Consider the following 16,296-nt stretch of genomic DNA (forward strand, 5'->3'; position numbering starts at 1 on the left):
TGCAGACCAACCCCAGTCTTGATGTTACTTTGTAGAGTATTATTTTTATTCTTATGCTTTAAGCTTACATTGGTCATCGCTTTGAAATACGCTGGAGTGTGGAGTGATACAGAAACACTATAAACAAACAGACTTATTTGCTACTGCAAGGTCATCTTTAAACCTGAATGTTGTTGATTATTAGGGTTGAACTCTGTCAGTGATTGGGAGTGATTACATCAGGGGTGTCCAACCTTTTGGCTTCTCTGGGCCACATTGGAAGAAGAAAAATTGTCTTGGGCCACACATTAAATACACAAACACCAACAAGAGCTGATGAGCCAAAAATAAAGGCCTGTGCATAATTTTTGCGCTATCTGCCACCACTATGCATACAAATAGCAAAAGCATACGTACATTTATTTTACGTGACATTGTGACACATCGATATCTATGAAGTTCAGACTTGAGAAATGTGCGATCGAGTTACAAAAAAAATTGCAAAAAACCCCTCAATGTTTTAAATACGTTTACAATTTTATGTTAGGCCACATTCGTAGCCATCCTGGGTTGCATGCGACCCGCATGGATTTCAAGATACATTGCACAAGGGGGTGCCACCTTTTTTGTTCAGTTGACACATTTGGAATTTTGAGAGAACGTTGTGGGCACTCTCACAAGATGGCTGTGATAGTGGGCACTATGCAAGAATGCAATTCTTTTAGGTCAGCTTAAAAGAGCAGTATTGAGGTACAAGATAGAGGTGGCATCTGAGCTCTAAAATGCAAAACCACTCTTTTTTGAACCGAAAAGGCGCCAACAGACAGCCCTTACTTTGTAGCATAGCAGCCTCCCAGTTTTTCTTTTAGCCATTAGAAATCAAATGAAAATCAGCAGAGGCAGGGAAACCACAGCTTTATACCAAAGCCGTTTAATATAACTTAAGCTATGGAAAAACGAATGACAAATAGTCAAAACAGTCGAGAAAAAAAATGAAAGCCTCTCCATAAATTACAGCAGTGTCTTCAGGTGGTAACAAAATCTGGGCCAGAAACAGACATGACCATGGAAGTTTCTTGTTCTCTTTTACTCTATAAGTGCCGTGCACACTGACAGTACTATTAATTAAAACTTTTAGGGTACAATCCTTTCCAAGTTCAGACAGAAAAGGCACCTACAACTCCCAGGATGCTCCAGCCAGGAAAGCACAGCTAAGTGTGGCACACGATTGCACCCTTAGGTGCCTATAGAAACATACAAGGGGGACCCAAAAAACCCAAGAATTACCTTCTGGAGGAGGGGGCCCTTGGAGTGCAGGCTTCCCCCACTACATGAGTGTTCTAGGAACCCATCTGCATCAGCGAACCCAGCTGGGTTGTTGTGAGAGGCTGCGTTCGGCTTCAGTGAGGGCGTTTTTTTGGAGCCTCTTCCAATGCATTTGCCCTTTTTGTGATGGCTGATCTACACAAGCAACATGCAGTGGTGAAATTTTGTTCAGCTGAGTGTTCAGCGGTTTTTGACCAAAAATGGCACAACTCTTGAAGAGTCCTCAAAGGGAATCTTTTTGCCAGTGTGGAAGAGGTGGAACAAAAAGTGGCAGAAGCACTAAAAGGCATCAGAATTGAAGTGTTCAAAACCTGTTTTGAGCAGTGGAAAAAACATCTCGATAGGTGTATTGCATCAAATGGAGAGTACTCTGAAGGTGACTAAGTCTGAATGTGTAAAAATAAACAAACATTTAATAAATAAATTCCTGGGGTTTTTTGGGTCCCCCCTCATAGAAACAAAGTGAGTCAGAAGGGGCCTCCTAGGTCATCTAGTCTGACCCCTGGCTCCAGCTGACTCTGCTCATGTAATCTCCAAATCACATTTAGGTGAATCACACTTTCCACAGGCCAACATTTGGATGCAAAAAATCTTCATGGTTACAAAACTTAAAAGAATTCGTTAGAACAACACTTATAATAGACTAGGAAAAGTGCCAAAGTTTAACAGCCTTTCCTAACCTAATGCTCTCTAGATATGTTGCACTACAGCTCCCAGAATTCCTGACTACTGGTCATGCTGGCTAGAGCTAATAGCAGATGAAGTTCAAAACATCTGAAAGACACCAGGTTGGAAAAGGCTGATTTAAAAAAATGTATTTTAGAACAAATGCCTGTAGCACTGAAGATGGTAAGCTAAAACTAAAGAAGTATTATTCACTTCTCTCTCACCCAGGAGGGAATTTCTCCTCAAGGCAATGGAGGAGAAACTTGTCCCCTTCTCAATGGACATTTGTTGTGTTCAGAACTATTGCTTCTCATTCTTATGCAAATTTAAGTCAGGAGTAAAGTACAACTAATTGACTAGGAAAAAGCAAGGAGACAGCCCTAAAAAGCATTGTGCAGAAACTGCTCCCAAAGAGAGAAAGATGAAGGGGGCAGGAGAAAGCGGGGACAGGCCATGCTTCAGGATTTTAGTTAAGATGCTCCCTGGGGAGGGAGGGCAGAACTGGCAGGGCTGTACACTGGTTAAGGAACCGGAGGCTTACCCAGAGGAGTGATTGCCTGCAAGTTGGAGCGGGGGAAGTGCATCTTATCACCGGTGCTGTGCCTCTTGTTGGCCGCAGAGCTGCTGCCAAGGTTGGTCAGCGTCACTTCTTCTTTGATCTCAGCAGTGGTCTGTCCATTTTGCATCAAAATGCCCCCTGAAAGGAAAATATGAATTTTAAAACAGTATTTGTTAAGGTGAACACTTCCTCTTATGGCTGGGTTAACAAACATCACGGGGCAGGAGGCTCTCAAAGCAAAGCGTCTGACTGTGGCGTGTCTGCAGCTGCATGCCGAGACCGATTTCAGGGAGGTCCTGTCCTCCCCGTAAGAGCATGATGGTCACTGTGGGGAGGATGCCGACCACCGAAATCCATAGCTGAGGCAGGCATCACACCAGCTGCTGCAGGCAGCCAAAGTTTTTTGAACAACTGAACTATAGAGGGCATGGAGAGTTACAACAGCAGTTACCCCATCTAGACAGTAACATCCTGGCTTCAGTGATTCACACCCTTGAAAACTCCCAGGTAGATTTACTAACAATGTTTTGCATGTCGGGCTGTCTTTGAAGATGGTCTGAACACTCCAGGTGGTATACAATATGGCGGCGACAGTGCTGACTGGAACCAGGGATTATAACATTAAGCCACCACTGTACCATTTTCACTGGCTCTCAGTTCAATTCTCTATTCAATACTAGGTGCCAGTGTTTAACTACAAAGTCCTTCATAGCTTGAGGATGTAATAATTAAAGGACTGCCTCTTCCTGTATGTTCCTGCCTAAGTCTTCAAATAGTAATCTGAGGTCCTGTTCCATCCCCCCACCACTCTAATGGCAGGAAGTGAAGGGAACTAAAGAGCCTCTTGATGCAGGTAAAAGAGGAGAGCGCAAAAGCTGGCTTGATATTCAACATTAAGAAAACTAAGATCATGGCATCCGGTCCTCTTACTTCCTGGCAAATAAATGGGAAAGAAATGGAGGTGGTGACACATTTTCTTTTCCTGGATCACCACAGACAGTGACTGCAGCCAAGAAATTAAAAGACGCTTGCTCCTTGGGAAGAAAGCTATGGCAAATCTAGGCAGCATACTAAAAAGTAGAGATATCACCTTGCTGACAAAAGTGCATATAATCAAGGCTATGCTTTTCCCAGTTGCAATGTATGGCTGTGAAAGCTGGACCATAAGGAAGGCTGAGCACCGAAGAATTGAGGCCTTTGAATTGTGGTGCTGGCGGAGACTCCTGCGTGTCCCTTGGACAGCAAAGCAATCAAACCGGTCAGTACTAGAGGAGATCAACCCTGACTGTTCTTTAGAAGGCCATATAAGATGAGACTCAAATACTTTGGCCACCTAATGAGAAGGAAGGACTCCCTGGAGAAGAGCCTAATGCTGGGAACAATAGATGGCAAAAGAAGAAGGGGCCAGCAGAGGATGATGTGGCTAGATGGAGTCACTGAAGCAGTTGGTATGAGCTTAAGTGGACTCTGGGGGATGGTGGAGGACAGGAAGGCCTGGAGGAATGTCATCCATGGAGTAGCGATGGGTCGGACATGACTTTGTGATGACTACCAACAACAACAACAACAACAATTGCAGCACTGCATAGGCTGAGATAGAAGGAAGGAGTCTACAAAGGGGGATGGACACAAGGAACCCAGGGATTGAGAAAATAAACCATAGTTTGTCTGTCCACCAGATAAGCCTGACGAGGGCAAAAACCTGGGTTAAACAAACAATGAATTCCCATTATGTGCAAATAAGGCTACTGTCTCAGTAAGCAGTTGCCTTAGGTACCGCCTAACTGAGCATCTTCTGAATAATTTGAGAACAAAATGGGTGCAGGAGTTTATTTTGTGCCAGAACAACACATTCTTACAGTTTCCTTGGCCACTTGAGGGCAGTAAAGCCACACAATTCAGGGTTGCCTGTTCATTGTTCAGTATTCACTACCTTATTCAGAATTCACTTCAGTCCTTGATTTCTGATTAGCCCCTTTTGCAGTTTGTCTTTAGGATCCTGCTGGATATCCTTCGTTGTTATTTCATAACACTCCAGTAGTCAGATCAGAACTCATCACGGTGTCTTAGCATGTAGGGGCAGCCTCTAGGTACCACTGTCATTAGTTATTAGATTAATACAGCATCATTATGTGCAGTGCCTGGAGGAGTGTGGTCCATGGGGTCATCATGGGTCGGACACGACTGCGACTAACAGCATTATTAGGTGCACCTCTTCAGTCCTCAGAGGTGCCAACAGAATCAAATTTGCCTTCAACAAAAAAAGCTAGAACAATACCTTAAGTACACTGAAGACAGGAGAGAGGGAGGGAGAGACAAGACAGTCTCCTCCCTGCACAACCTCTCCTGTGGTTTATTTTCAAAGCAGAAGGACAATTTAGACAAATTCACTAAAACTGGCAGCAAAGTAATTTAAATTATGCCCTGAAAATAAACCAAACCCATGTAAGTTACTTGCAATCAATTCTGATTATGAGCTTTTTCCTTATGGTCAGATGATGAGGATGGAATGCAGGAATCGTGTCCAGGCACTAGTTGAGTCTAAGCTCCAAGATGGAATCTGAGGAACTATGGCTAATTAAGTCAGAGAACTACAGATCACTAACTAAACCTATACTCCACTTCATAAGGGCCTCAAAATACTCTACAAATGAGTATGGAATATTATGACTGGGATGAAGTAAAGATTTTCTAGAACTATATAAGTGGTATTCCCTCTTTTGCTTTAAGATTCAGCTTACTCAGAACTTCTGCTATTATAAAAAAAGTCAAAAACACCAACATGGCTGGAAAAAATACTAACAATGTCTCTTTAAAGGATTGAGGTACAAAGACTTCAGTGTTTTCCAGTAGTATTCAAACTTTCAGGGCCAGAATCCATCTTTAACCCCATCCTGTAACACAGTAAGTTATTTTGGACCGTATGTTCCTGATTGTGTTAGGTACAAAGCTCATCCAGGTCCCACACGTGTCCCAGCTTTAATCACTTTACACTTACACTGGAGTGAATTGGCTATTTTGCTGCCTATTCACCCAGTTTAGAGAGATCCTTCTGAAGCATTCACAGACGGCCTGAATTTCCATCTTCCTGAATAATCTGGTATCTCAGGAGGCCTAAACTGAAACAACCCCACTGCCGCCACAATTTCCTTCCAGGTCAGGATCAAGATCTATGCCTTACCATTCAGGCATTCCATCTCCGGCTCCTCGCCCTCTGGCTGCTTCTTCAGTCTCTTTGCCTTCCGCCTCTTCTTGCAGTAAAACATGAGGCCCAGGACAATGATGATGTATGCCACTGCAGCTCCAACAGAGAGCCCTATGGTTTGGATCATTTTATAGGGTGTGTGGCTGCTCGGTGCATCACCCCGTTCTGCTACCGGTTTGTCTGGAAGTAAGAAGTCAGCATTACATTAAAGACAAGAACAAAATGCTGCATCTTTATCATAGCAATATATGGTCTCCTTACACGGAATATATCACAACCAGGCTTACTCTTAATGTGCCCTTGAAATGTACAGACTTGGATGGAGAACTCTCCCTATACTAAATCATCTGCAAGTTTAGCAGGATAAAAAATAGGGACCTTCCTGTTCTTCACTAGCTAAAGCATCAGACCTAACCCAGAAGCTGATCTTCTCTCCCCACCAGCCCCAGCACACACTCCTTCCAAGCAAATCAGGTCAAAAATCTTCTAACTGCAGTCTTTACTATGTTAAACTGTCTCTGTGATACAGAAGAAGTGTACTACAGAAGTCACTAATAAACAACGCCAGCTAAGTTAGAATACCAGCCATCAGGAAAACAGGGCTTAATGCTAAGAAGTTAATTCCAAACTGAATTCTTTTCTTCCCTTCCCAACCAAAAGGGGTTAGCTCTGCTCTCAGGCTGATTCCTGCTATTAATAGACCAGAGGGCAGGATTGTCAGATGCTACTCAATTTGTTCTGTCTTTTTGATCTGATGCTGAACTACAGGACTGATCAGGTTACATCCACTTTCACCTGACTGCCTGTTAAGTGGAGTTTCCCCCAGAATCAGACATGGCCTGGTTCTCACCAGCATCTTGGGTTTTCAGCTAAGAGCGCTAACCCAACTCTTCTTCCAGTTTGGATTCCAATTCTGAGGCAACAACCTTGAAAGGTTGTACTTTGGAAGAAGTAGGTTTAGTCTTTACAAGTACAATATTATGACCTTCTTCAACCATTAACTACTATTTACAGACAGAATATTCTGCCCCGTCCTTCATTCAGATTTCGACCTCAGCTAGAAGAGTCAGAGAAGATGTAGGCTCCTCACACAGAAGTGACTTTTTAACCTTCCAAATGAGTGGCCCGACCAGCACCAAATGGGTTCCCCCTTACCCACAACGTGGAGAAAGGCCTCATGATGCTTGATGTTGCAACTGTTGCCAGCAATGCAGGTATACTTGCCCGAGTCTTCAGTGGTGACATCATATATCACCAGAGAGCCATTGGGCATAATCTGGATCCTGCAAGAAATGCAAAAATATTCAAGCAAGTAGGAAGCAGCCATAAATCACTTGGGGCACTGTATTAAACAAGTAAAATATACCACTGCATAGTCCGATAGTCTGCAGGCTATCAGTTCAGGGTGATACAAACCAGCCTGCCAGAGCACACTTCACTGGAAAGCCAACTCCTGTCTCTCTATACCTCCTCTCCCCAATCATTAGCTAGTTTGAAAACTGGAGTATGGAGATGGGGTTCCCTCCTAAACCCAAATATAGCAACCAATACGATCCTGAGAGCAAGTAAACAGCATGTCAGTTCTTCCAGAATAAAGGATCAAAGTATGGAAGCAGGGGCAAAGAACTCCATATTATCCAACCATCTGTCAAACTGTAGCAGTTTCTTGTGTTTCAAAGGAAAGAGCAAACAATCCAAACAAGTTTCTCAGCTTCCTCACTTAAGATTGTCAAAACTTCTGGAAATCTGCCTGGTCTGGAGTATGTCACAGAACTATGAAAATACAGTCTTATTTAGCTTTTGAGAACCTTATTTAGTAGGAATCCTAATCTCTCCCATCTCTAGCTTCTACTTCTGTTGGCTACAGATGGCTTGCAACATCGTAAGCTCCAGCTTTGACAAAAAACAAATGGATCAAAAGAATTAATACCTAACTGTTTATACAGATGATACGATCTTTTCACAAAAATTAAAAGAAATTCAGTATTTTCTACCTAGAAGATCTTCCAAGTTCTAAGTAGAGAAAACTGGTCTCAGAGCAATCTCTGGATCTCTGTTATGCTTTGAACACAGAGATCACTTTGAACGGAAGATGCCAGAGACTGAATCTGAGTGCTAAATAATTGTAATACAGGTACTCTACCACTGGCTATACTTTGCCCCCTTTTGCTTCACAAGGCTCTGTAAGCATCTGCCTGACTGTCTAATCAATTCTAGATGCTGGTTATTGCGCCATACACTTCCGAACAATGAGAGGATCCTTGAATTGCCTGCCAATGGTGTTTGCTTTTGGTTTGCAGAAACTGGAGAGAATTGTGTCACGGGCCAAGGAGTGTACTCTCCCTACACATACAAAAAGAAGGTGAAGGAGCTGCAGCCAGCAGAGTGGAAAAGCCTGAAAGTGACTGAAATGGAGAGGAGAGCATCCCTCCTCTTAAAAACACAGCAGGGAAAAGACTCACTTATAACTTGGTGGAGAAAGAAAAACTGGACAAACACTGCAATTTACTAGGACTTTCTAATGGTACCCATTTAGTTGGAAAGGCAACATTTAGTGTGACATCTCATCTCAGCCCTGACTGGGGAGCATTATAACACAATCCCCTGTGGTTGGTGCTAGGGATTCACCAGATGATGCTGAACATTGTGATGGCTGTTCCTGCAATGTCAACCTTCCTCAGAAATACACTCAAACCATATAAATCATGTGCTTTCAAAATGTTTTCTTCAGCTGACACAAATCATGCAAATTAAGATGTTTGTACATATGTACTCACTTTACATTGTTTGCTTCTGCTAGCCACCTCTGTGACTGAATACTGAGATTTCACCAAGGACTGTCCACATACCTTCAAGTTTCTGTGCACCGTCATAAAAGGCCTAGAACCCTTTCCTTTAAAAATCATTGTGAAGGAAGAACTTCCTACAATGGTACATTTTACTACGTGGCACACTCATGAAATATCTGTGCACGTGCACTGCTACACTCATAATTCCCCTTAGAGTGGAACAGCCTCAGCTCTCTTTGTTCGCTTGCTGAAGTCCTCACAACTGAAGATGAAGCTGTGAAATTATGTTGAGCAATGGCTATTCAAGGATTAGAAATTCGAGATACTTTTAAAAGGCTTAAGATGGAACTCAGAAAAGAGTCTGACAAAAAGTGCAATGGAATAAAATCTAAAAGTTTGACACCCTCAGAGTTTATGTACAGAATATTCATATACTGACTGCAAAATTTGGGATTTCAGAGCAGAACCCTCAACTCTGTGCAAGTTTATATTTAAAGTATCAGGGAACACTATGGTGCCTGGGTGAGGTTTTCAAGTTGAAGCCATTAAAGCAAAAAGGCATAATCTCACAGCATGTGTAACCGACCCTGGCCCCAAAAGCCATTCTTTGGTATTGGTCCTATTTATATTGACTTTAGGCAAAGTAATTAGTAGAAAGACTGGGCCACACCTGGGTGAGAATTTGTCAGGCTCCAGAATCCGGTCCTTTCCTTTCCACTGGATTTGTGGCAGGGGGTCACCTTCAGCTTGGCACTGGAACATCGCTGTGTGTCCTGGATAGACGGTTGTATCCTCTGGCATCAGCTTAAAGCTTATGAAAACTAGGAGGAAAGAAAACACTTTACACACCATGCAAGCATTGGGCTTCAGGAGATGGGCAGAGACCCGGCTTGAACACTGAACTGGGTAAGTGGCTGGGTAAGACTGCCCCACAAATTAAGCAGCTGTCATTAGTATGTTCTGGGCTGTGGCCTAACACCAGAGGGCAGTAACTGTGGTCATACCTTTGGAATGAAATGTGGAAGACAGCCAGGACTACCTTTTACTTTTTTTAACCTGTTGGGAAAGGGCAGGTTTGCCATGAGGGTTTTTGGGCACGGGGTGACTCTAGAGATCTTGTGTTTGTTATCCAGATACCCTCCGAGCCAAATTCCTCTTCCAGTATGCTTCCAGTGGTAGAAGAGGGTGGGACAATGATCACCCCCTCATCCAGGGGATCCTCTGGAGCATGTGAAAAATTTACTTAAGTGATAACCACTGGAAATGAAGGCTATTCTCCACAGAAGTCTTAACATTCCATTGGTGATCAGTAATCTGTTTATTTGTTTCTATGCAGGTTTTGTGTTTACTCAAAAGAGCTGACAGGCCAATTTTTGATAACCTGTCGTTTCCTCCAGTAGCCAGCTCAAGTGGACAGATGCTTGTTTGTTAGGAAACAAGAGGATCCAACTCAAAAGGAAGGTAGTGGCAACTGCAGCAGCCTAGGTGTGCAGATAATACATGTTTGTGAATGTATTTATAAACAATGCAAAAACCAACTAACAGGAACCTGGGAGGTTAGGGAATATAGATAGCAACTGAGCCTACAGGGGTGGGCTATGGAAAGAAGAAAGTGTCTAAAGAAACCGTAAGTCTGGCAGGCTGTGTAAGTGTCAGTCACTATAGCTGAAAATACTTTGGGATACAGAAATTTGTCAGCTGAAAAACACAAAGAGCAAAATTAGAGGCAAAAGAAGATAATGAATTGGTCTGCTCAAATCCTTGACAGCTAATAGTATGATGGAGATCAGGGTTCTGGGGGGATGTTTTCCCCATCCCCAGAACTGCTTTCCCCACCCCTCCATACTCATAAATACTCAAATTCTTAAGTCTGGAAGTTCTCTAGTGCTGTATAGCTTAACAAGGAAGGGACATGGGGGAGGTAGAAAGGAGAAACGGTGCCCTTTATTTCTTCCCCGCTGTTAAAGCTTGGCCCCACATCATATCTCCCAAGAGGCCTTCACAACACTAGAACCAAGGCTCCCTAGAATCAAGATCAGGAATTCTCCTTTCAAGGGTTAAGCACACAAGGCAGCATTTTGTTGCAGGTTATGTGCATAGGTACATGTGTGCACATGTGTGTGTGACTGAACGCCCACCAATAACCTCAGAAAATTAGACTGAGCTCATGGACTTTCAACAACCAACTATTGCTTAGAAGGAACGCAGTCCTACCCAATGTTTACCTGCTACTGTCAGATGCACTGTTGCTCTGATCTCGCCCTGCAGGCCATTGGAAGCAATACAAGTGTAGTTCCCAGCATCACTCCTTGCTACTTTATGAAAGTGCAGGCTTCCAGTGTTGTAACTGACCCAAGCGGGCAGGCTGGTCCCATCTGGATAGAGGAGCAGAGATATCAGTTAAAAGCAGCCCTGCAAGATCTGTGTGCTGCAATTATCTTTAGAGAAAAAACACAGAAATCATTTTTATCCACAAAGCCTGGTAAAAACAGATTCCAAACACCAAGGCACCTAGAATAGGCAACTCTGCAAAGAGGTTGAATAGCAGACTGCCCCAACCTGGTTTGCTCCAGATGCGTTAGACTACAACTTCCAGCCTACCCAACATCTGGAGAGAACCAGGGTGGGGAAGTTGGTTTAGAGACCTCATATATAAAAATCTATTCTAAAATCTTACATCATGATGTAAGTCAAGCATGCATCAAAAAAGCTATGTTTTTCTATCTTCCCAACATTTTCCCTCACCAGTTTTAATCCACTGGATTGTAGGCTTTTCTCGGCCTCTGGCTGAGCAGGATACAGTGGCATTTTTATCAAACTCGACACACCGCAGGGGCTGAGGAGGAGGAGTAAACTTCAGCTTCTCTGCAATAAAACCATCCAGTCAGAGACATGAGCATGCAAGCAAATGCTGCCCAAACCACACATTTTTCAGTCTTTTGAAAAAGAGGTCACTGTTTGAGGGTCACAGAAATACAAACAGGATCAAGAGAAACCTGATGGTCATCAGAGTTTCCCATTCTTAAGACATCCCCAGGAACAGAAAATGCACTTTGATACAGTGTCTATATGTGCATGTGTGTGTGGATTCACATGCAGCAAGCAAGATCCCTCACAGCAGCACATACCCAGAACATGGACGCGAGCTTGTTCCTCAATACTTCCAGCTAGAGTGCTGCTCACACACTTGAAAACAGTTCCATCATACACTTCTACACTGTTAATACGGAGTGATCCATTCTCAGCAATTTCAAAGCGGGAATCCTGCCAAAGATGAATGCAGCAAAGACACAAGGCATGAAGGTCTTCAAACTCCCAAGCTCACAGATACCCTTCCAGATGTTATCTTGTGCAGGCAGGCTACTTCTGCAAACATTTTTTGGTAGCCAATTGGGCCTGCTAATTAAAAGGGGGCTGTCACTCATATATCTGCATCAAAAGTTTATCAGCCACTTGGAACAACCCTGATCTGCCTCAAAAGAAAAGTGACAAAAAAAATCTTTATGTAATCACAAGAGCTCTCCACCCACCAAATTTATACAGCTGAAAAGGTGGAACACAGAAAGCTGAAAGACTGCTTTGTGGAAAGCAGAATTAACTCTGGCTGCAACCCCATGCCCCAAGGCAGAATTCAGAAGTGCCCTTTTTCTACCTGGCATAACTACCTTTCCACCAGCAATTAGGTTCTAGTTGGTTCTTGTCTGCAGCGGCAAGAACAGGCTCCATTTCCAGAAGCATCTCATGGGGGAAAGGGGGGATTAGAAGAGAGACTGCCAATGAAAGCCTATTCAGTGCTATGTCAGATGCTTGGGCTCGTCTCCTTTTTGTTGCATATTTATGGAAGGGGTTTAATTGCACAATGGGATTAAGCCGTCTGGAACCAGATATGTAAAACCACAGGACACTCTCAGCTGCTAAATGGAAGACCACACAGGGGCTTAAAGGAGCATGTGTGAAGGAGAGAGCAGGCCATGGAGACCCTGTCTGAGAACCACATTGCCAGTTTAATTTGGTGGGTAAGCAGGACTGAAATATGCATTCTCTTGTGAGCACAGATATCTCTCTCTTCTAAAAACACATGCAAGCATACGTGAGCCACATGTATGTGCACTCATAAATATAAAGGCATCCCGAGACACAGGCATGACAGCTTTGTGGTTCTTTGTGTTCCCAAGAGGCTTTGTTTCCCCAAGGTGCAACAGCACTGAAACTCCTCTGTTCTTCTCCAAGCAGGAAAATCCCAGCATGGAAAATCAAGAGCAGCTGCTTCCCCATTAATTCTTCCTTCAATCTTCAGCAATAGAAACACTTTCCTTGGCATGAACACACACGGAAAACACCAGTCAGGGACAGGGGCCCTCTGGTCTGGAGGGCTCTGCCACAAGCAAGAGCCAGGCACAATGCCTGGTGAAGCTGAACCTTTCCACCACCATTTCCCACTCTTCCATAAAACTCCCTGAAATGAATCAGCCCCATTCCCCTTCAGTGTCTTTGGAGAGAACCGTGGCAAATAAAGAAGCCACAGTCCAGTCCACCAAAAAAACTGTAAGGGGCCAGAGAAGTACAGCCTGAAGTGCTCTATCCCTAGTTTTGAAAGGAGGAAGATCGGAAACAACTTACATCTCTGAAAGTAAAGTTGAGCTCTCAGCAAAGCACAAGTGCATAGAAGGCCTACACTGGGAGGTACCGTAAGTGTACTGCTGAGAACCGCAGCAAAAGCAATGAAGGAGATTCAGCAGCACAAAGACTGGGCAATCACATATATAAGTCGGCACAAGGACCCACAATACCTCAGAAATGGGGATGCCATTGCGAAACCAGTTGACCGTGGGCTTCAGAGAGGCTTTAGTGAGACAATGGAGGTAGCCTGGTTTACCCTCTTCTAGCTGACTGTCCTTGGGCTTTTCCACCCATTTTGGCATTGCTAGGCAAGAAAAGAGACATGGACACGAGTCAAAACTGACCCAGTAACAGAAGACTTTGACATACACTACATTTCATGCTTCAGCCCTGAACTCCAGGACTTAGGCCCATGAAACCCTGAGAAGCAAACAGTGGGTCACCCATTCTGAGTTCTCAACTCATATAACAAGAATTTAATGTTCGCTACCTGAAAAATTCCTTTTTGTCATCCAACGCTACTCACAACCCTTCATTCAAAGCATACTGCTTTCTCCGTTTTCTCAGTATAGACAGAGGAATCTGCTTACTGGCCACTGTGACGGTCAGGTCCTGCTTCTTTTCTCCGGCCTTATTCACTGCATGACAGGTGTATATGCCCGCGTCCTTTTCTCCAAGGCTAGCAAATACAAGGTCCTCAGCTTCTTGGCGCACTCTGCCAGTTGTGGGGATCCGAACACTGTTTCGCTCCCACCAGATCTGGGGTTCAGGGACCCCCTGAGGGGCCACACAGGTCACACGCTGCTCTTTGTTGGCTATGAAAATCTTTGGGTCAAATGGTTGGGAGAAATCTGCAATTTCTGGGGAAAATACAAATGTACAGTTTCGCATGGAGTACCAGGACAGGGCAGGATCATGGGTGGAGCTCTGGATAGGAACTTATTTAAAAACAACAACAACCAGGGAATACCCAGGTCTACCCAAATAATGTCAGCGTCAAGAGCCCTCCTAACTAGGCAAAGTCATTTCCAAAGTACATACCTGCCAGTTGCAGGGTTGCTTCCAAGATAACTGGCTTGCCCCTCTGCCCACGACCAACACATTTATAGACTCCAACATTGCGTCCTTTCACTTGAGGTATCAGCAGAGAACCATTGGAAAAGACCACAGGTCTTTGGGAAGGTCTTTGGGAAGAGAAAGAAGAAAGATCTGCAGTCAGCCATGGAGCTTGTACAGCACAGGAGCTTGCAATAACACCACTCACCATTCAGGAAAGACCTTAATGGAACTGTATTTCCAAAACACATCTTCTACCTATTCGAATGGGAGGTTTCAAAATGTTCCATGGTGGCTCATTGTTTTTGTATACGTGGAGTGCCACAGACAGAGGATATTATTCATATATTTTTCTGTGATTTGTATGCCAATGACAAGAAAAGATTCCTTGCACCTTTATGGGGAAGACTATCTGATAGCATTTTGACTGAGCAGCTGTGTAAACTAATTGTAGACACAGATCCTTATGAGATTGCTCAAGCAACTTTATTTGCAGTTTGGCTGCTCAAAGATTAAAGCAAATGTTGTAAAAACTTGCTGCCGAAGGGTGTACCCAACATGAATGAATTCACTTGAGAGGCTTGTTCAAATGCTTCTTCTGTGATTGGGTTTGCTTTTTCGCTCCCTAAAATTATAAGAACCTGTGGTCACATGGAATGAAACCAAGTGACCATTAGTCACTGCAATACCCATGTTCCCAATGCTCTCTGCTGCAAACAAGTTAACGGGAAATGGGATATAGGAGAGGTAAAATGAAAGGAGATGGACATGTTTAGGAAAGAAGGGCTGACTACATTCTAACAGTCAGAAATCAAATTTCAGAAATCAAATTTCATGATAACAGATAAGGTTATTATGGTGGCAAATATGCTTTTACTCCAAGCAGGTATCAGATAGGGCTGCTGCCTTTGGGTTAATTCTTGTCGTGCTCTCAAAACTGATAACAGCAACACCGCAGAACAGTGGGTCAATTCCTTTTTGTACTAAGCAGAGTTCTTCCCCCTTGGGCATGATTCATTTTCTTGAAGGAAAATATGCCTTTCCTATAAGCACCCCCTACAATTCATCTTTCTATCCTTACAGGGGAAACTTACTTAGTCCGATTGGAAACAACAGCTTCATTCTCAAATAACCATTCCTGGGTGGGAGGTGGGACAGCTTGAAACTTGCAATGGAACATGGCCTCCTCATTCTTACTGACAATTTGGTTCTCAGGAACAATCACTGGACGAGGGAAGCTTTCATCTATCATGAGGAAAGGAGGCACATGGTAAAGCAAGGAACTTGACACAATCAACATCAGTCCACATTAAATAGGGGACACAGTAGTTAACACAGAAACAGAGTGAGTCAGAAAGGGACTCCTGGACTGACCCCCAGCTCCAGCAGGCTCCACTCATGACATGCCTGCCATGTGCATGTCCAGCCTATCCTTAAACACCCTCACCATGGTGGGGCTTCAACCACCTCCCATGGAAGCCCACTCCATACCCTAGGAGTCTAACCATCAGGAAGTTAGAGGAAAATATTTCAGAACTTCCCCTTTGCCAAAGCCTTACCTTAACAGGCCTCTCTAGCAGGGTCCACTGGAGGTGCAATAATCTTTTTATCAGAAAGACACAACTCCCAGGTTTAAAAAAAATCAGTATAGAACTCAGATTGTTACTACTTAATCTATTTTGTTGGCTTCTCCACCAATGCAACACACCTAAATTCATTCCTCCATACAGTAAGGGATTTTTATTGTTGTTTGTTCCATGATGTTATCATCATTGCAGCAGTAATCCACATCAAAGTAAGAAGCGCCTTATACACCAGGTTTTTATTTTCTTCCTTCAAAATAGCTAACCAAGCTAACTGATGGAATTTCTGTTGAGCAATCTTCTCAGCTTCTTTGAAGACATCATCCTCCCCAAAATTTTGGGGATGCTGAGATATAATTTTACTGGGGCAAAGTACCATTGATACAGTAATTAAATAGAATTCTCTTATTTTGTCAGAAACAGATTTAAATGGAATACTAGGCCAAATCCTATTCCAGCTAGTTTTTTCAATATTGTTCAAATCTTTTCCCCAAACTACCCTGACATCTTCAG

General features: G+C 43.5%; 1 protein-coding gene across 1 annotated transcript in view; it reads right to left on the reverse strand.

Annotated features, from left to right (window-relative positions):
- Positions 1-16,296, reverse strand: part of PTK7 (protein tyrosine kinase 7 (inactive)) — a 32,543-nt gene that overhangs the window by 9,898 nt on the left and 6,349 nt on the right. The window contains exons 5-15 of the mRNA XM_044428971.1: positions 15,295-15,445; positions 14,186-14,328; positions 13,735-14,004; positions 13,315-13,448; positions 11,653-11,788; positions 11,270-11,389; positions 10,750-10,899; positions 9,195-9,345; positions 6,891-7,018; positions 5,712-5,915; positions 2,513-2,668 (exon numbers count right to left, since the gene is read on the reverse strand). Coding sequence (XP_044284906.1) covers positions 2,513-2,668; positions 5,712-5,915; positions 6,891-7,018; positions 9,195-9,345; positions 10,750-10,899; positions 11,270-11,389; positions 11,653-11,788; positions 13,315-13,448; positions 13,735-14,004; positions 14,186-14,328; positions 15,295-15,445 — 1,743 coding nt within the window. The remainder of the gene's footprint in view (positions 1-2,512; positions 2,669-5,711; positions 5,916-6,890; positions 7,019-9,194; positions 9,346-10,749; positions 10,900-11,269; positions 11,390-11,652; positions 11,789-13,314; positions 13,449-13,734; positions 14,005-14,185; positions 14,329-15,294; positions 15,446-16,296) is intronic.

Source organism: Varanus komodoensis, unplaced genomic scaffold (assembly GCF_004798865.1).
Source record: "Varanus komodoensis strain SLA01 unplaced genomic scaffold, ASM479886v1 scaffold2, whole genome shotgun sequence".
Classification (NCBI taxonomy): domain Eukaryota; kingdom Metazoa; phylum Chordata; class Lepidosauria; order Squamata; family Varanidae; genus Varanus; species Varanus komodoensis.